The sequence below is a fragment of the Gossypium hirsutum genome, chromosome D13, assembly GCF_007990345.1.
Source record: "Gossypium hirsutum isolate 1008001.06 chromosome D13, Gossypium_hirsutum_v2.1, whole genome shotgun sequence".
NCBI classification, from domain to species: Eukaryota; Viridiplantae; Streptophyta; class Magnoliopsida; order Malvales; family Malvaceae; genus Gossypium; species Gossypium hirsutum.
The window spans coordinates 57,501,929-57,523,317 of NC_053449.1; the positions used below are offsets into that span (position 1 = coordinate 57,501,929).

Below are 21,389 nucleotides of genomic sequence, written 5' to 3' on the forward strand. Positions count from 1 at the left end.
ATATACAAACTTTTATAACAAATAACAAATTAATAATTATCTAAAAATGCATAAATAAAAAAATCTTAAATAATATTTAAAAATTAAATTTAACACTTACCATTTTCATTTGTTCGACAGGTATGTGCTGCTTATCAAGACGAGTCAATTCTCAAGCCATTGCTGAAATCGTACAAATTTTTACGATTTAAAAAAATTTAAAAAAATATTTTTTTTAAATTTATTTAAAAATAGGAATTTAAGAGAAATTTAAGAGGAAATTGAGAGCAAATTGAGAGCAAATTGAGATTAGATATGGATTTGAGAGAAATTTGGAAGGAATTTGAGAGCAAATTGAGAGGAAATTGAGAAAATAATTGAGAGAGGATTAGTTTGTGAAAAAAAAATAAAGTGTGGGGGTATTTATAGATTTTTTTTGACTGTTGGGGGGTAACAGTCAAAAAAATGACCGTTGCACTGTTCACGCGCGGGGAAATCGCGTCCCCAGGGGCGCGCTACGTGGCATCAAATCGCGTCCACGTCAGCGCAATTTGCTGACGTGGACACAAATCGCGCTTACGTGGACGCGATTTGTTGCCACGTCAGCAAATCGTGCTGACGTGAATGCGATTTGTTGACGCGTCCCCTGACTTCGTGCTGACGTGGACGCGCTTTAGGGGAAAATGGCTCATTCCGATAAATAATAAAATACCGGGCCCATTTCGGTAAATTTAAAAAAATAGGCTTTTAATGGTAAATTGCCCCGAAATTTTAGTGGCTTTATTCTATCATGCTTATATCTTGGAGGCTTTTCTATTGTTTTAAGTATGAGTTGCGAGAGCAATGATTTGTTTATTAAGCCTTCGTTTGTTTCACCCAAAATAATTTTTGGGAGATGATTTCTAGAAAATAACTTATTTTTCTGGTGTTTGGATGAATCTGTGTAAAATATTTTCTGTTGTTTGACATATTTCCTAAAAATATTTCATAAAAATTGTTTCTAATGAAACAAACATACATTTGAGTTTTTCTTTTTTATCTTTCATTATTTAATTGAGTTTATTTTATATCTATAAAATTAAATTTTACATTGTCTTTGCATATATTAAAATTATTTTATTAAATTCAGGTTCATTGCAATGTCATTTTTTAGTTACATGACTATTAAGTGAGTTTTTTTTTATTTAAAAAATGTGACATCAACAAAATTGACAAAAAAAAATTAACAATGTTAACAATTGGACTTGATTTTTAAATTTGAAAAATAAATGGGCTAAATTCTTGAAAACAAAAGTACAGGGACTAACTAAATTCTTAAAAATAAAAGTACAAGGGCTAAATTTTAAATTTGTGAAGAGGAGATGGACTTATGACATATTTTAACATTTATTATTAATATATCTATAATTGAAATAAATATTTATTATTAAAATATTAATATTAATTATTTTCAATTATATGTGAAGAATATTATTTAAAATTATTATTTTGAAAATTTATTTGATGAAACGGGGTCGACTTGGATTTTGAAAATGAAAACGAAAACGGGAGTCGCCACCAATCTTTTTTTGATGAGGTGTGATCGGGTCACCTCGAAAAGTGGTTGTTTTTAATAAACGATTTATTTTTTTATTAAAACAACGATTTTGGTCTACAAAATTCAAAAAAATGCGTTCGAGAGTCGGTTTCGCACAAGGAAGGATTAGCACCCTCGATACGCCCCAAATTGGTACCTAGTTTATTACTTAATGTCTTGGTGTCGAAAATTAAAAAACTCGAAAAGAATTTAAAAATACGATCCCTCTTTATATTGTGTTATTTTAAAATTACTCGAATAAATCAAAATAAGAAATGCCTCATTATCTCGAAGTAACAAGATGTCATATCCAGTAAGTTAAGACACGATACCTCGTATTTTTGAGAGTAAGCTTGTCTTTATTTTTTTATTTAAACCTCATTTATTTCAATTTTAAAAGGATATTCGACTATTTAGGTTTAACGCGAGAAAAAATCGAAACTCAATAAGTTAGGGCACGATTTCTCGAATTTTCTAAATACGGAATATTGCCTTTATTTTCGAAATTTTACCCTTTTGAATTTTGAGTACGAATTAATGGAATTTAAAAAAAAAACAAATGAGTGCAATTTTGATTATATTTAAAAAGAAATTGTTTAAAATGGAAAGGATGCCGTACACGACCTATAATGAATATACAACAATATTTAAAATTCATAACATAATATGCATCATAAAATATACACATAACATTGATACAAATAAATCGAAATGCATGAATAATAATGTAAGAAACAATATAACAATAACATTAATATAATAACAAAACAAATACAATTCTAATATATTTAGATTTGAAAACATTTGAAGATAACAAATAAATAATTAATAGAATGAAATTGCAATAATAATGGCAAGAATTGAAACAAACCAAATCAATATTTAAAATAGTGAATGAATAAATAAAATAAAACCTAATGTACGTTTGATCAAAATTAAGTAAATAAATAAATATTAAATGAAATATTAAATAAACTATTTTTTATGAGTAAATAAATAAATAAATAAAAATAATTAAACCGATAGGGACTGAATTGAAAATGGACGCGAAATCTAGGGCTTGAATTGCAAATAAATAAAAGAGGATCGCCAGGGGACTGAACTGAAACGCGCTCAGAACGCGAGGGACTTACTGGGAAATTTTCCCGGCCCTGCAGTGCAGCGTTTCAACGCAAATGACCACACATGGTTAAAGGACCAGATTGAAACAAACACCGAATTCGCGGCCCAAAAAAAAACTAAAAGACTTAGATTGCACTACGGCGCAAGATGGAGGGACCGAATGCATAAATTACCCATTCGGGTAAGATTGCGCAAAGCTCCCCTCCTCAGACGGCGCCGTTTTACAATCCATAAAAGCTAAAAATTTTACTTCTTTTTTGCTGTTTCATTTTGTGCAAAGAACATAAGAAATAAAGAAAAAATAAAAGGGAGACTCCCTTTTCTCTGCTAGGGTTCCAAACCAGAAACCCCGCCGCCATCAAGCCTCCACTGCCCGGTGGCCAGAGCCATGCGAGGACGCCTCCTCTCGGCGCATTGAAGCGCATTCAGAGGTCGAGGCTATGGAAGCAAAGGGAAAGAGAAGAGCTTTGGCCCCTCTCCAAACCCACATCCGGCAACGGTGAAGCGCCATCAACGGCGGGCCTAAGGGCCGATTTAGGTAACTCTTTTCTTTTCGCTTTTTTTTATTTTTTTACCTTAAAATAGATTTGAAATAAAATAAAAAATAATAATAACTATGAAAAAGAGAACGGAAAGAACAGTTCATTTAAAGAAGAACAACCTTTTGGAACTTCAGTTTCTGATTTTCGATTTACTGATGGGTGTTCGTAAAAAAACTTACAAGAGGATCATTTGGCTTTTATAGCCGAATCCTATTATTAAACTATCTTCTATCTACCTATTTACTGCCATTGCTGTTAGCATGCTCTGTGGTTGCATTCAATTTCTTTGCAGGTAGCAGTGGTAGAGGCGGCCGAGGTGTCAGACGCAGTGGCAGAGGCGTGCGTTGGAGGTGTGGTAGACGAGGAGGCCACGCATGGAAGCCTGCGGCGCAAAAAAAGGGTTAGGGATCCTAAGGTTTTCTGAAAATGTTAAACATTTTGGGCCATTGGGTCGCCTAGGTTTTTTTATTTTGGGTTTGGGCTGTTTGGGCCCTATTGTAAATGGACTGGCATTGGGTTTTAATTTCTGCTTGATTTTGGTTTGGGTCATGTTGGGCCCCGGGCAAAAATGAGCCATTACAAGAATGCTAACAATTGGACTTGATTTTTAAATTTGAAAAGTAAATGGGCCAAATTCTTAAAAACAAAAGTACAGGGACTAACTAAATTCTTAAAAATAAAAGTACAAGGGCTAAATTTTAAATTTGTGAAGAGGAGATGGACTTATGACATATTTTAACATTTATTATTAATATATCTATAATTGAAATAAATATTTATTATTAAAATATTAATATTAATTATTTTCAATTATATGTGAAGAATATTATTTAAAATTATTATTTTGAAAATTTATTATTAAAATAAATTTGAAATATTAAATAATTTATCAAAATAATAAATTATATTAATAATTTATTATATTATTAAATATAAATAATTAAATATGTATGTTTAATAATATTTAAAATTATAATATTTTATATTAATATATTAATAATTTTAAATATTTTAAAAATAAGAATAAATTTTATTATCAATATGATAATATTAAGCTTTATTTAAGTTAATTTTTATATAAGAATAAAATTAGGCATAGAAGAACTCTTTTCCAGAAAATGACTTACACTTTTAAAAATTGTAAGTCATTTTACAGGAAAAAGGGTTTATTTTCCGTTGACCTATAAATAATTTTCTATTAACCAAGCTATTTTCTGTAAAAAAAATACAGGAAAATGCATAAAACATTTTTCATAAAACATTTTACAGTGAAACAAACAAAGTTTATTAAGAGGAACTTATTTTAGATACATGTTTGTAAATAAATTGTTTTTTATTTGTTTGTGACTAAGCTTTCAAAAGGAAAAATTTAGTGAAAGAGTGAATCTAAATAAATATATAGAAGTGAGGCTGCAAGATTTTTGGTACTATTGATTCATAGTGAAATACAGTTTGAGCAAGGTCCTGCAAACATAACAGGTTTTGAATTGTATGACCTATTCTTGTGTTCATTATTTTTATTTTTGGGTTCCAAATGTATCTCTAGTTATACCAACAACTCAATGTTAACATGGTTTATAATTAATGATTGAAAATATATTTTAATATAATTGTTGATGTCTTCTTGGTCTGTGACTAGGCTTTGAACACAACTTTTGAAGTAATCGAATTGAGCTATTACAACATGAATGTTAGTTAATGTCCTAGGTGCTGAGGGTCCTCTAGAGATTTTTTAGATAATGGTAAATTTTAACGACTTTGTTATATGAATTAGACCTTATTTAATAATAAAATTCTTATAACAATTATATAGTACAAGGTGTTGGGGATAGTTATGGTGGTGGTTCATACTGTATACGTACGGTGCAACGAGTCATTAAGGATGGAGGTTTAGAAAGGTGGGAGAGTTGTTGTAAGGTGTTGATATTACAAGTACCCGAGTTCTTCTATGTCTATCTCGTGTCTTCTTTGGTGTTGAAGGGGGGTCGACTAGGCATGAGTCGCAACCATCAGTGTAGAGGGTAGAATGACTAAATGTCAACCACGAGCACTGTTACACTCAATGTGAGGTGACTAGATGAAATGTTGTCAAGTTTGAGATGGTGATGGATTGACGAGTTTTGACATGAATTCTTTTCTTTAAAGATTTATATAATATGGCGTTTGACAAGATGAAACTTGTCCAAATTATAAGAGATGATATGATAAGAACATAAAAACACATTATTATAAAAAAAATTAATTATAAAAGCATAATTAATAGAAGAATATTCTATTGGTTTTCAACGCCCAACCAGATCATCAAATCAGCTGTGAGGCTAGCAATTTCAGGTCATGGCTTGACCCTATCATTGATCCGTGAACAAGTTTAGTTGGAATCCATCCATGGTCATCACATCAAACGCTCCAGAATTCTTCTCCTGGATTCTTTGAAACCGTTTGATCTTTTTTCTGACTTTCACAAAGTTCTATGTACGTGGGCAGCTAAGCATTGTCCCAACCGTGTCCCCATAAGTTATAGACAATAGCCTCACTTATGCTGTTTCATGTTACAAACACCTTAGCTGCCCCAACATGTCCAATTTCATGTGCTAAAAGATACCTTTGCCCTAAACAACTAAAATTTTCTGTTTAATATATTGATTAAAATATTTAAATGCCATCTACTTATCTTAATTAATCATAATTCAAAATTATAATACACTTCAATCATTGTTTTTTATGAACGCGTAAAATTTTAAAAAATTCTTATTTTATTTATTTAAAGACTAAAAATTTAATTAAATATAAGTTATGAATTAAATTTTCACTTGATTGCAACAAAAATATACGACACTTAAATTTGAAATTTAATTTTTATATTTTGATTTAATATAATATAATATAATATAATAATTTTATTTTTAATTTAATATAATTTGATTCTTTTATTAATTTGGAGAAGGTGTTTTAAAAAAAATTCTATACTAACTAATTAACTATTACTTAAATTAATTAATGATACCATAAAAATAAAATAAAAATATATTATATTAAATTACATGAATTAAACCTCAAATTTCAACACGTACAATTTCTTATTGAGATAAAAGGTAAAATTAATTAATTAATTTAGCCATTAATTTTCTAAACAAATGTCCTTTACCTTTATTACCGTAATATTCCCATCTATAAAGATACCATTGAATTTCCGCAAGGCCTAAACACATGCATTTGTTCTTTCTCCTCTAAGAACTGATCATCTTTCAGCTAAGCTTTCAATCTAGCTTTAGTTATAGAAAAAAACAGTGGAATTAAGGGTATGGCATTTGAGAAAGATCTCAACCTTGATGCCACCGAGCTCCGGCTAGGCTTACCGGGAACCTCCGACGAGTCAGCTAAGAACCAAACGCCGGCAACTCTTCGGAGCAACAACAAAAGAGCCTTGCCTGAAGAATCTATGTCTAGTAATGCCACAGCTTCCAAAAACTGTGACCAAGAAACTGCTCCACTCCCCAAGTAAGCAATCTTTTTTTTAATTTCGACCAAAAATGAAAGATTCCTTTTTTTTTTTTTGTTAATCACTCATGTAATTATAATAATATTGCAGGGCACAAGTGATAGGGTGGCCACCGATCAGATCTTACAGAAAAAACAACTTGCAACCTAAGAAAAGTGAGGGTGAAATTAGTGGGATATATGTGAAAGTGAGCATGGATGGGGCTCCTTATCTTAGAAAGATAGATTTGAAGGTGTTTAAAGGGTACCAAGAATTGCTTAAGGCCTTGGAAGACATGTTCAAGTTCAAAGCTGGTGAATATTCAGAGAGGGAAGGATATAATGGATCAGAATTTGTGCCCACTTATGAAGATAAAGATGGTGATTGGATGTTGGTCGGAGATGTACCATGGGAGTAAGTTCCTTTTTCTTTTCAAGAATAATTATATTAACCAACTGAATTAAACTTTGGATTAGACTCGAAATGTTTAAGATCTGCGCGTAAGATTCGAGAATCATATCTTATAGATTTTTTTTCCTGAATGCAGGATGTTCACCAATTCTTGCAAAAAGCTGAGGATCATGAAAGGATCAGAAGCAAGAGGCTTGGGTTGTGTTGTTTGAAAAAAAGGAAGAAAAAAAAATAGCCCTTCAGCTTAGGGTATCCAAAGAAGAAATTACGATCCCTTTTTTTTTTCTTCTTTGTTGATTAAGCAACAAAGAAGATTAATCTTAGGATGTTGTCCAAGGCATAACCCAAAAAATATATATTTTCATGTATAGTTTTGGCATGTTTCTAATTTCCTTGTGGAATTTGTACAAAGGAAAACATATGAAGTTCATAACATGGTTTTCCTTTTTTTTTCTTTTTCATGTATATTATAAACCAAATCCTTCTTTTGCCTTTGGTCTTTATTTACATTATCCATCACTCTTGAAAGAGGAAAAAAGAAAGATGGAATCTTTGGATTTCAAAGTTAATATATATAATGATGAAAGATGTTTTCAAAAAGAGAGAGGTAAGGAAGAAAAGGGATTTAAAGTAATTCTTAACTTTCAGTAGGTCTAAGATATAGTAAATGATATGATAATTTGTTCAGGAAAAAAAATATTTGTGGTTCCTATTGTGTGATATAATTTGAACGAGGAAAAAGTTACATGTTTGTTGAGGTCAGTTTTTGGAAGACGGTCATGCTTGTTGAGTATTTATAGGTTTTATGACATCTGCTCGGAGCTGTCCAAGCTTGTGCTCCCATCCATCTGTTATACTTAAATTCATTTTCAGGGTTGTTAATCTTCGCTTCATTCGGCTCAACTCCCACCGAGTTGGTAGAAACTTATGGAAGCATGAACGAATGGGAGAGTGCTTGTACGAGCTCTTAGGCTCTGCAGGGAGAAGATTCGAATAGATTGTCGATTTTGATCTTTTTTTTTCCCCTCATCCCTTAAATTTATACGAGCAACTAAACAAACTCTCATGCAAGATGAGAAGTTGAAGGACTTGAACTGGTTTGTATCGATTTCTAAAACAAACATGCACCGGAAACAATGTACTGAAAGATTATCTTACCATTTAATTGAGCAATCTCTAACATAACTGATCTACATTCAAAATTATTTGTTCGATGTTCATCGATACAACAGACATACGAATTGAGAAATTTTACCAACAAGACGATGGTTTTAGGAATTCATACACTTTCCTTTGAGCTAGAGACCTCAAGATCTCGTTTCTTCTCTTCACTAACAGCTGAGGTATTCTCCTTCGGTTGCTCTGTTATTGACTCAGGCTCCTTTTTCAGTTCAGTCTCGAACTCCTTCGCAGCCTGCAAAATTTACGGACTATTAGGTTTAATTTCATCAATGATGTAGAATGTAAGCAAGGCTGGGCCACATCAAATTAGAAATATTACTTGAAATATCTTTGGCAAACATAGAAGAACAGATTTTTTTAGTGATCGTCAAGGCAGCACAACCTAATTGGAAGTACCCGTGCCCAACATCCGTATCTTGCACAATATCTGGGCATTGGTATGGATATATAACCCTCCAAGGACTCCCCAAATACATGGAAAGAATTTGAGAAAATTAAGCATAATTTGTATCCAACATAGAGTCTGAGTAACAAAGAAACTGACACGTGGAATAATGTCCTACAGGGAGTAAACTGTTCTTCACAAACTGCAAAATGATTGCCTATGAACAAAATCTAAAAAGAGCAATCACACACATGAAAAATTAAATCAAGTCACTAACAAGGAGACATTAGAACACTCGGCATGAGCCGCCAAAACGTTTTCAATGAATCATCTCAACACGAGCCGTACAAAGATTTCTTCGGAATTCAGTTTAAAAGGAAATGATTCTCAGGATATTGAGACAAATAACCAATCTCTAATTCATGTCACTTACTGGACAAGAAAATGACATTCCTTTCACTGAGCAAACAAAAAAGAACCTCCTTGAAAATGGGAAGAATGTAAAGCAAGCTATACCTAATTCAGATTTCCAATCATCTAGTTGCATGTTCTTCATATTTATCCCATTAAAACTAAAATTTTGGAATAAAACAGGCATAGTACAAATCCACCCTCATCCTAACTTCGACCAAACAAAGAATGATAAGCTTTAGCAATTGGAATTTGGAAGCAAAGAAAAGGTATGCTGAAGTTAAGATGATAACAAAAGAGGTGCTTCTCAGATTAATTCACTGAATATAATATATATAGCAATTGCAATGCAAAAGACTGGTATGATGAAGTTTGAGGACGGCACAGAGTAATTCTATCAAAAGAACATAGCTATAAGAATAGAAAGTTCACTAACAGGAACCATACGAGATGTCAGTTTGAATTAGGATTGTTACATCACAAGAGAAGGTCATAATTCAGCAGGATTCTCATTTCAGCTCTCCACTTCTGGGGGAAGCAAAGAATGTTAGCATTTAGCTTAAGTGGAAAGCACCTACCTCAGTCCCTTGTTAGCTTGAAACATTTAGCTTCAACATTAAATCACTGTGAAGCTTCCAACATGATAAATGACAATGTCAATAGGGATTCTTTCACCCCTGCTAAACTTATCCAAACTTTACATTTTGTTCTCTGAAAAGCTAAGAAGAAATTGTTTTGGTAAATCATGATTGGTTTTACCTTAAACCCGAAACCCCTAAGAACAAAGTTGCTTTACACTTGGTTTCATACATTTTTTGACAAAACACAAGAAAGGAAGTGCATAATTATTCTATTCTAGCTTCATTTATATTATACTTTGTTTTAGGAAAAAATTGTATTCTAGTATTATTGATTATTTCATTCTGGCTATGCGATTCATATGGGTTTGATATAAAGATTTCACCGATAATGTGTAAACCAACTGTGCTACAAACTTTTGCTATCAAACTCAAACACTTCTGGTAGAAGAGACGGCTACACTAGAGCGGCACATGGCACTGAAGACCGCTAAGTTGTAAAACTAGCAACCACCAGGATTTGACTATAGTCAATCCTAGCTTTTAACAATAAGAAACTAATGCAATAATCATCCATGAAAACCAGTAAATCTAAACCATCGACCATACTTATCTGGATAAATTTCCACAAACACAAGGTGTTCACCATGAAGAACACAGTCAAAGGTAATACTGATGTTACTCTAATTTTTCTAAGTGTTTTCATGTATTCGGGGGGTTGAGAGTCATATCCTCATGGTGTGTGTGACATAGGTACTTCATGGGCATAGGGTAATATCATTGCATTCATTTATCAATAGTTCCCCAATGTATTCAAGGTGATTATAATTGATGAATTTTACAGTAAGGAATCTAAAATCAATTCAAGACTCGTTACTATTGGTTTACAGATGAAACTTCAGCAATTATTCCAAGGAAACAAAGCTTGTAGACCCTAGCTTTAGTAATGATTCAAGAAATGCCAAATAACTCACAAATGCAAATAAAAACGTTGAACATTTAGGAAACAATCAGAATTTGAAAACCCGATTAAACAATTCACAAAAAAAAAAACACATTAAATTGATCATCTCTTAGCTAAATTATCTGTCAGATATGAATCTCAATCAAGACAACATAACAAAGTAAAAAAATTCCGTTCCTTTTTTATTGTTCTCCTAAAGTTTCTCAGTGGAAAACACCAAAGCCTCCATTTTCACAACAATCCAATAACAAATGAACCAACTTTTTTTTTTGAACAAAACAAAAAGGATTCAAATTCTCGATCATTTTCCTTGAGTTTTTGACATATCAAGCAAAACCCAGATAAGGAATAAACAAACCTGTTGAAAACTCTTGACAGTTTTCCCAATACTCTTCCCAACTTCAGGCAACTTCTTTGGTCCAAACAGAAGAGCAGCCACTCCAGCAATAACAACGAGTTCAGGCACACCAAGACCAAACAAAGCATTGCAAGTAAGACCCTTTTTAGCAGGCTCGGCTGTTGTCCCCCACCTTGGTCGACCAACAACAAATGAAACAGATTTGGTCTGAGATTTTGCTTTGTTCAACAAAGAAATGGTGCTACCGGTACCTAAAAAATTGGATTGAGAGGAAGAAAAAGGAAGTGAAGGTGCAATTGGGGGTCTTGCAAGAGAGAGAGTTATAGAAGTAATTTCCATGGTATTCCCAGTCAAGATCTTAAAATTCAAAGAAAATTGATATGTTTCTAAGAATTAGAGAGGTTTATGAGTGTGAAGCTGAGGTTTTGAGCAAAGGGAAAAAAATCAAGAAAAACAGATAACAGGAAGCGTAAGGTTGGGAACTTATTAGGGTCAGTTCTCTGTATTTATCTAAGATTTGACTTTATCTGTTGTAATCCTCTTGGCATGAATTTGATGAAAAAAAATAAGAATTACATTCGATTAATTTTATTTAATTTATATACTATATTATTTTATTTACCTACTATATTTCATGAAACACAAATAAAGAAAATATTGGCTCCCCATTGTTATTGTTGATTATAATGGTTAATTTGACCAATTGATTATTGGTTTTATTAATTGTTTATTTAAAATTGTTTGGTAAAATTTAATTAATAGTTGAAAGTTGATATGTACAAAATGATAAATAAACGTATGTCGCATTTTATTATTAAGTATTTATTTGTTTATAATATTTTAATTTTTCTTTTCTTTTCTTTTCTTGAAAGGAAAATTATTACATTCAATGTATGAGATAATACAATTCGATGGAAAAAATAACAAACACCTGTTGTACGTGCTAAAGGATGAGCTCTATCAACACAACAAAAGCTTTAGCTTCAGCTTCAACTTCAATAGAACATTATGGCACGTTGACATTTGGCAAGTCAAGCACAACATATCAGGATTTATTGCAAACACTTAATACAATAAAGAAATCAGCCCTGGATGGTCCAAAGCGACAGGCATAAATCGGCAAAAGAATCGAGCATCCACCAAGCTAGAGAGGATGGCGACAAAATCAACCCTAAAATCACTCGCAAAAGCAAGGCTACATGCATAAGTAAGACTAGAAAACGTACTACAAGAGTAGACAAAAACTTCTAAAAGTGGAGAATTATTAAACAATAGAAAAATAAACAAAAAACATATAAAGCTTAAGGCAACATAAGTCCAAACCGACTCGTGAAATCATTTATTATTCTAAAATACTCTCAAAACAGAAACAAATTAAGAAGTCAACAAAGAGCTACCCACTCCTTAAAAGAAACTATCGGTGGTCAGTGGTGTTTCAACGATGATAGGCATCGTCATTTGTCCATCACAATTTGTGAAAATAACAAAGATACCCACAAAATATATTTGCAAACTGAAAAGAGAGAAGATGCATGGAGTGAATGAGAAGAAGAAAGAAAAAGAGGGTTGATGGGAAGGAGATAAAGGCAGACAATAGCGAGTTTGGAGGCTAACACCACCGCTAGGCAAAAATAAAAAGATAAGAAGCAAACGACTTAGAGAAAAAACAATTTTTAAGGTTTTGAAAAAGTTTTAATCAATTGTACTTTAGTTTTTATTTGGTGAAATTATTGAAATAAAACACTATTACCAAGGAATTAAAACATTTATTATGGAAATTAATTGGTGAATATTTTTAAAATTAAAAAAAAAACAAATTTCTTAAGTTCTTTATTTACAAATGTTAATCTTGTAAAAATTGATAAATATTAATAGTGTATCAATATAATTGTAAACTATATTCTTAGCGATAATTATATCATGTTCTTAGTATGTAAATTAGTGATAATTATGTAAATTACAAGGACAAAAAAAATGAAATACATTGAATCATAGGTTTGGACTTTGAAGGTGAAAGTCGAAATGGGAGAATGTAGAATACTGATATCTTAACACCCCTATTAGGTTTGAGAGCATGTGGCAAAGGGGGTAATTTTTTAGCAAGCATAGTCAGATATGTCATTCCACATATCTTATTCCCAATCAACTGTGAAAAAATTACACATCCATGCATTTTTTTGTTTTGAAGGTTTTAGCTCCATTCACCATACTATTAGATGGTTTGACTACCCAATTTTCCATTTGTGGTCAAATCTATTAAAAAATATCTAAAATTTTATTTACCAAACACCCCATTACGTGACAATCTAAAATTTCAACAATTGATATATCATCCATTATAATATTAAAATAATAGTTAAGCCAATCATTAATTACAATATAATATTTTAAAAAAAATACCTATATTACATACAATAATATTTAAGGAAATGGTTATATTACATACAATACAATAATATTTTGGGGATGATCCCCATATTTTGGGAAAGGATGCAAATTGAACGAGACATATTACTATTTTTAGAGAATTTGAAGGTTTTAGCAAATCAACACCTGTTTTAGATCTTAATGCTTACATCTAATCGTGCCAGACTACTTGTTGTCGTGGAAAGAACTATTGTGGTTGATATTCTGGGTGGGGACTATAAGTGTGACCTTGAGCATTTAGAGATGAAGTTGCTTCATCATGCCAGGTTTGGAGTCATAGGTTATGATATATGCCCTCAAATCTCTTATACTTTTGGTATTTTGGTAGAGTTGCTCTTAATACTGTTGCTATTGTTGTTCATGTCCTAAGTTCTTATGCATCATTTGGTCTCTCTAGAACTCTCATTTGCTCTTGAAACTCCAAGAATTACCCAAGGAACTAATTTGCGTTTGAATTAGGATTCTGGGCAATTTATTCATCGAACGTTGGTATTGAACATGTATTTGATGGAAGGCGAAATGCAGCAATGTGTGGAGGTTGATGATTATACTAGCTCATAGGTGTCACTATAGGGATTGTAAAGATGCATGAGTGAGGTTTGCTAGTTTGACCAACGTGATGTAGTTGAGTTGATGGATGTAGTAGGTTTTCCGGAATGTTTTTACTGGTCCACGCTCATCAAATCAAATTATTGAGGTAAAAAAAAGGAGGTGAAAGATGGTGAATCACACAGTAGTAGAGTGTTAAGAGTCGCAAGAGAAAAGGGAGGCAAATGTACAAGACATAAATGTGGAGAGTTGAAGAAGAAGTTTCCTTCTAAGGCCAAGGATGAATATTTACAAGCGAGGGTGACCTCCCCTTAGCCTTAAGTCTTGATAAGGAATTTGTATTTATCTTATTATGGTTGGTCATTTAAGAAAAAAATAACCTTCTAGATAAGCGGTGATCATGTGATTGATATGAATCAAGTAATTTTATATGATTGCATACATAGAACAATCCAATAACTATATTTGACGAGATAAATTAAAGGAACTCCACATGTTGTGCATGTATTCGTTTGCGATGGAGATAGTTGATAAGGTGGTGGTTATCGAGATCATGATTTGACTAAGTGAGTGTAATGAAATTGTGATTTGACAAAATGAAGATAGCGAGACTTGTTCTCTTTAGATATTAATCACAATTTTAAATAAAACTATAAAATAAAAATAAAAAATCTAGTTAAAATTTTTTTCAGATACATGAATGAATATACTCTTGATCTATATTTAAATATGCCATCTATAAAAATAATAAGCATGAAAACTTTGAAAAATAGAGAGTCGGTGGCAACAAAAATCGTCACACCATTTGAACTTCATCTTTACATTCTCCAAACGAAAACTCACGTGTATCATACACTTTATTATTATGCCTCCTACCCACTAACCTCTCTCCCTCATGCCATAATGCAAAGGCTTCCTCCCCATGCACCGCATCGTCCCCATTTTCCAGTTCTTCATCTGACATCCTCAGTGGAACTATTAACCCAATGAACCAGCAAATAATGCTGGTCACAACAACATTCAAGACGATCACGAACCCCATGGCAGCAATTTGAATCCCCATTTGTTTAAACCCAGCTGGTGTTCGACCATTTTGCAGACCATAAACGAGGCCGAGGTATTTTTCCCAGTCTGTCACCATGTAGAAAAGGCGGCAGAGCTTTGGGACGGCAAAGAAACCTGTAAGAATGCCTCCAAGGCCACCGGCGATGGCGTGGGTGTGGAATATGGCGATGGGGTCGTCGACCAACTTCAATAGCTTAACTTTGTTATGGAGAACCATCATTGTGTACCATGGTACACTTCCTGAGATTATTCCCATTATAATAGCTGCCCAACACTGAACTACCCCTGTTAAAATGTCATATAATATGCCTAAGTAACCATATTTTCCTACTCAATATTTTTCAAATGTAAAAAAAAATACAAGGATTGGAAGCACAATTAGACAAAAAAAAAATTAAACATACTGAATATCAAATACATACATGTATCGAATACTTAAACCCATCCATGCGAATAACATACTCAAAATCTACACTTTTTAACCATTAAATACAAGAAAAAGTTCAGACGCAAACCCGAGAAACATAACTTACACATACACACACATACGGATCTGAGTAAAATATATAGGTGAAATGTACCTGCAGCTGGAGTGATGCAAACGAGGCCAGTGATCATCCCTTGTATGGCACCAAGAACAGAGGGTTTTCCAAAGAAGAGACTGTCAAGAAGGAGCCAAGTCAAGATGCTTGTAGCAGTGCAAACGTGAGTGTTAAGTATAGCTAGACCTGAAATATTGCTTGCCACAAATGGCGCTCCACCATTGAACCCACTCCACCCCATCCAAAGCAATCCTGCTCCTGCTAGCATCAATATTACATTGTTTGGTGGGCAGTTTCGCCTGTCTTTTTCAGCCCTTGGACCAACCTGAAACAAAATCAATTCATTCCTTAAAATTTAATATAATATCCTTTCCTTTAAACCAACATTTTACTCACTATATTAGTGCTTTCTTACCCAAAAGGCTGCAGTGAAACCAGCAACCCCGGCCGAAAGGTGAATAACAAATCCGCCGGCGAAATCTATAACGCCTAGCTTTGCCAACCATCCTTGAGGACACCATATGCTAAAAGCTGCAATCGTATACGAAAACGTAAACCACAATGGCACGAACAATATCCATGCACGAAAGTTCATTCTACCTAAAAGCGATCCGGCTATCAAAACCACCGTGATCGCCGCGAATACCGACTGGAAAAACACCATCGTCGCCGTTGGCAAGTACCCCGCAAATGCCCTCTTTAGCAAGAACTTCTCGTCTAATGCAACACCCGGTTTTCCTAGGAAAAACACGAGTTTGTCCCCGAATGACATGCGGAAACCCCACCCTACCCAACATACGAGAACCATAGCAAAGGCGTAAAACGCCATGAAAGCCGAGTTGATAGCCCATTTCCTTTTCACCATGCTTCCGTAGAGGATGACGAGGCCTGGGATGGTTTGGAGACCCACCAGGGTTGCTGTTGTTAGCTGCCATGCGTTGTCACCTTTGTTCATCCATTCAGGGCTTGCCTCATCTGGTATAAGGTTGGAAGGCAGCTCCATATGGAAATCAAAGTTGAAGTTATGAATATGAAGTCTAAATTGAGGAGAAATAAAATGGAGTTTATAGCTGTTTTGTAAACTTTTTGCTTGGGATGTGATGTTTATTTACTTGTATTGATAGTCGTTCCTTGAGGCCGGCCATGCAGGCTAGTAATTGGCTTCATCTTTGAATTTTCTTCGGTACTTGTGGAAATTTGACACTGACAAGGGAATATCCAAATTGCCAAGACTCCGGAAACAGCCAATCATGGAAAACCAACAAAAGAATGGATGTATAAATCTCGGGTTTTAGTTCGTTCGGGTTCGGATCCGGATATCTATACTTCCTCTCAAATTATGGCCTCATTCGAAAAATATATATCGGATTAAATTAAAGGATTATATTTGCAGGATTTTCCATATATCTTTTTCACTGGTTTCAACTTGAAGTTACGTAGGAATTGATGTGACCTTTTAATGAAAAAAAATATGACCCTTTTGTTCCTCTTCATTGCAGTGCCGGCCTGGGCTTGGCGTCAAGTTTACTGGCAACCATTCAAATTTCTTGCCAAGGAAATTTGAATGTTTAGTCTTTTTAATTTATCATTAAATCTAGTATTATGTTTCATTTTCCTGGAAAAAATTGGTATGACAATGACCAAGAGTTAAGAGAAATATCAAACAGGCTTTCCAATCAATTCCAAGCTCATGCTTATATTTTCTGAAATGCTTTAGAATGGTTTAAAACTAAAACTTCCAACTATATTGAGTCGAGCGGTAAAACTTCAGTGTTGTCTCTTTATTAATGGAGAAAATAAGCTGCTGCAATCCCTAGTAGCTCGAGTCGAGAATTGTGTTAAATCGAGAGCTAAATATGTTAGAATTTGAGAAGTTTTAAAATAAAAATTATTAATGTTATATATGTAACCATCAACCTAAATGTCCTAAAAGGATTTGGGTCTCTCGCCCTTGACTCGAGTGGACCCGACTCGGAAGAGACGTGCTCATCAAAATAGCTCGCAAGAAGAGTTTGCGGGCGCACCTCATAGGATGGGGTCACGAACTGTATTTGCAAAAAGGGTTGCAAGCCCTGCAAGTAATCCAAACTCGTGACCAACGGATACGGAGCTCGCTGTGTTGGAGCACCTTGCTGATAGTATACGAGAAATTGAAGGACACCTTCTGACTTGACTAAAATTTATCATAAAATAATAATGAAGGAATACCGTATAAGAAAAAATTTAATATAAATATTAAATATGATTATGGTATAATAAAATATACTAATTTTTCAAAAATATACAATTTATTGCATCTTAAATAAAATCTAATTGAATAATTATATTAAAATATAATTAATAGTACCAATTACAAAGCCATAAATTTTATTTAGAGAGATTGAGATAAAATTATAAAATTTTGTAGGACTCAAATTAAAATTTTTATATTAAAACTTAAAATGCTTCAATGGGATTATTATTATTTTGGAGAGAAAAAATATGATTTTTTTATTTATTCAAGAGTTAAAAAATTTTAATTTAAAGAATTTTTTTTTTTCATTTAACAAAGAAAGTCAAGACCCCTGACTTCACCTATTTTCAACATGTTAGACAAAACACATTGTGGAACACATATCAAATATTATTTATAAATTTGAATCTATAGTTCAGATGTAGAGTGTAGAACAGGTTAGTGCCTAAAAAGGACTGCAATGAACAACCATTTCAAAAGTTTGATTAAAAGCAATTAATACATATTGGCCATGTAATTTGACCTATCACAATGGGTTTCTTTTTTTTGTTTATCAAAATTTGCACTTGAACTTTTTTTTTAATTACAATAATAAAGTAAAATCTGAACAATCAATACGATTAACGTGACTTAAACTCAAGTCATATTATGGAGTTGATTTTTCTTGTTACATGAAACTAACTGACCGTCAAGGGGTATTTTTTGGGTATCTCCTTATAAATATAACAAGACATAGAATAGATAAGGCCAAATAATTTGTACCAACATAAATTAGGAGGTGGTTGGTTAATATTTAATGAACCTATATTTATTTTCTTTGACCAATATTCTGGCACTTGCCCAATTGAGGGCCACTAGAATTACATATAGAATTTGGCGAAAACTAAATAACATTTTTATATTTTACTTGAAATCTCTCTCCATTTTTAGAGAAAAACGCTTTTAATGGCATTTAAATTTATGTTATCTTTGTTGTTGTTGCAATAGCAATAGTGTTGATTAATCTAAAGCTCAATCAAATATATATATATGCAATAAACCAAATTAATGAATTTATATTATTATTTAAGTCCCTAATTAAATTTGTGTCACGAGTCAATCGGGCACAAACTCGGTTAAGAAATTACAGAAATCTCATTCCTTAATTAAAATAAGTTATATTATTTGAGGTTACTTTAGTATTTTTATTTTAACAAAAACCAATTAAAATATGTATATGGTGGGATTTAAGCCGTGTTAATTAAATCAGGAAAACCTTAAATTTATCGTTCAACCAAAAGTTCGTTTTGTTATTTTTCATATATTTTTATTTTAACATGCACAATTTATTACTTTCACCAATTGTATATATTAATAATATTATTGATTGAGTTGACATCATAAGTTAACTCAACACCAACTCAAGATTAATAACAACATCACGATAAACAATTGTATTTACGTGTTTAAATTTTATTTTACTCATAATTTAGTCTAATTTTTTTTATTTTAATATCACACATATTTCATGTATTATTTTTATTATTTTTTATTTTTTAAAACAATTGAATGAAAGTTAAGTTACATTCACATGCATAGCATGAGGTTTAACACTTGAATCAGGAATTGGTCCAAAGAAAATTAGGTTCTCCAAGTTGTTTATATTAATTTTGTTAATTCAATGTATTCAAAATTAGAAAAGTTCAAGCAAGAATTTAACAAAAATGGAGGAATAATATTTCTTGAAGGACCCGAGTTGGAAAAGTGGGATCCAAAATATATTTTATTATTCTAATAACTAAAAAATTTTAATGGAATATATATATTTACAAGTCATTATCACTTAGGCCAGAAGCCTGAAGAAAATTCTCTTTGAAAATGAAAATGGAAAATTTTAATTCAGCCCAAATAATCAATAAACAAGACTTTGGAAGAAATGGACTGAATTTAATTAAAAACCAAACAACTTACCAGAAAATTCATTTATTACGACTTTTTTTAACTATAAAAATGCTTTGCTTTTTTCTAACTTAAACAAAGGTAGCTTTTAAGATTCAGAGAAAAGAACTCACGCATTAAATCCAGCAAACATGGGAGAAATCATGTCTGAAGAACTCATTGCTGAGTTCCAAGAAGCCTTCTGTCTCTTTGACAAAGATGGGGATGGTAAATTTTCTTCTCATATGTTGTTTTTATGTTTAATTCTTCTCTATCTTCCATAGGATCATTATTGTTGGTTTTGTAGGGTGTATAACCATGGAAGAACTAGCCATTGCAATCAAGTCATTGGATCAAAATCCAACACAAGAAGAGCTGCAAAACATGATCAACGAAGTTGATAGTAATGGTAATGGAACTATTGAATTTGGGGAATTCTTGAATCTCATGGCAACAAAAATGAAGGTAATCTATAACTATATTCAAGGTTACAAGCTCTATATAATTGGTATGTAGTCTATCATTACAAGAGGGGCGTCGGAAAAAGATGTATTTCCGATCACTATTTTTCCCAACAAAAAAATTATTCTTATTATTATTAGCAAGAAAAAAGAGTGATTAGTATGTGAAATCTAACAGGAAGCAGAAGCAGAAGATGAACTGAAAGAAGCTTTCAGGGTATTTGACAAAGATCAAGACGGCTACATATCACCTTATGAGGTTTGATTAATTATTAAATATTTCGATCTTAAACACGAGTTACGATATTGTCACGTTATGATTATAACATTATCTTCATGTTAAATTTTTAACTCTGTGTTTTTAACTATATGTTGTCGGATTTGATAATGTAATTATGCAGCTGAGGCTAGTGATGATGAACATAGGGGAGAAACTAACAGATGAAGAGTTAGAACAGATGATTAGAGAAGCTGATTTGGATGGAGATGGTCGAGTTAATTACGAAGAATTCGTCAGAATGATGTTGGCTGCTGCTTCTTAATCCACTTTCATTTTATTCCGCCCCCCAAAAAAAACAATTATTTAAATGCATCCACAAAATTTTAGGTTTAAGCTTTAACTATTTTAGGGTGGGCTGGCTAACCAGAGAATATATATATATGATAATGGAACTCAAATTTCAATCATGATGTAATTTTTATATAATTATAGAGCAATAATAATTTATTTTCCAGTCCAATTAGCTATATATACTAGTGCGCTAGTTTTAATCTGACTTTTTTAATGAAAAGTCGGTTACTTTATTGAAACTAGAACCCGTAAAACATAGTCTACGAAAGCAATCAAAAACCTAAAAAAAAGGTTCAAAAATAGAAAGTAAAATAAACAGAGACCTCACACACAGAGACCATCAAGTGAAAATAACAAGAACGACAATGAGCAAGCACTTGAGGATAAAAGCTTCCCCAAATCAAAACATCCCACGACCCGAACTACGGTACGTCAAGTGTAAAAACTTTTGAGAGAAAATAAATTCCTTTCCTCTTTATTAACAGGCCAAAAAGAGGTATATATATACATGATAAGCACGGAAAATAAATCACCCAATAAATATATGATAAATCCTTAACTTCTCTCCTAAATATATTATTTACATATTTAACAGACATTTGCATATCTAAATATATTCATTAATTTCTTTCCTAATA

The 21,389-nt window shown here is 32.4% G+C and overlaps 4 protein-coding genes and 1 long non-coding RNA gene across 5 annotated transcripts; 3 read left to right on the forward strand and 2 right to left on the reverse strand.

Moving 5' to 3' along the window:
• Positions 1–2,960: 2,960 nt before the first annotated feature.
• Positions 2,961–3,868, forward strand: LOC121225160 (uncharacterized). The gene is made up of 2 exons (XR_005923076.1): positions 2,961–3,215; positions 3,512–3,868. It is a non-coding gene; the product is annotated as an uncharacterized lncRNA (long non-coding RNA).
• A 2,516-nt stretch (positions 3,869–6,384) lies between these two features.
• On the forward strand, positions 6,385–7,597 carry LOC107920280 (auxin-induced protein 22B). Its single transcript, XM_016849900.2, has 3 exons — positions 6,385–6,717; positions 6,809–7,111; positions 7,245–7,597. The coding sequence occupies exons 1-3, from the start codon at positions 6,521–6,523 to the stop codon at positions 7,318–7,320; spliced, it is 576 nt and encodes a 191-aa protein (XP_016705389.1). The 5' UTR covers positions 6,385–6,520; the 3' UTR covers positions 7,321–7,597.
• Positions 7,598–8,247: 650 nt separating this feature from the next.
• LOC107920281 (sec-independent protein translocase protein TATA, chloroplastic) lies at positions 8,248–11,606 on the reverse strand. Its single transcript, XM_016849901.2, has 2 exons — positions 10,987–11,606; positions 8,248–8,522 (listed from the first exon to the last, which is right to left on the reverse strand). Exons 1-2 carry the CDS (start codon positions 11,323–11,325, stop codon positions 8,388–8,390), a joined length of 474 nt encoding a protein of 157 aa, XP_016705390.1. The 5' UTR covers positions 11,326–11,606; the 3' UTR covers positions 8,248–8,387.
• Positions 11,607–14,640: 3,034 nt separating this feature from the next.
• Positions 14,641–16,665, reverse strand: LOC107919693 (ammonium transporter 2 member 4). The gene is made up of 3 exons (XM_016849088.2): positions 15,985–16,665; positions 15,609–15,894; positions 14,641–15,312 (listed from the first exon to the last, which is right to left on the reverse strand). Exons 1-3 carry the CDS (start codon positions 16,570–16,572, stop codon positions 14,759–14,761), a joined length of 1,428 nt encoding a protein of 475 aa, XP_016704577.1. The 5' UTR covers positions 16,573–16,665; the 3' UTR covers positions 14,641–14,758.
• Positions 16,666–19,709: 3,044 nt separating this feature from the next.
• LOC107919002 (calmodulin-like protein 11) lies at positions 19,710–20,920 on the forward strand. The gene is made up of 4 exons (XM_016848547.2): positions 19,710–19,947; positions 20,027–20,184; positions 20,359–20,439; positions 20,582–20,920. The coding sequence occupies exons 1-4, from the start codon at positions 19,872–19,874 to the stop codon at positions 20,720–20,722; spliced, it is 456 nt and encodes a 151-aa protein (XP_016704036.1). The 5' UTR covers positions 19,710–19,871; the 3' UTR covers positions 20,723–20,920.
• The last annotated feature ends 469 nt before the right edge of the window (positions 20,921–21,389 follow it).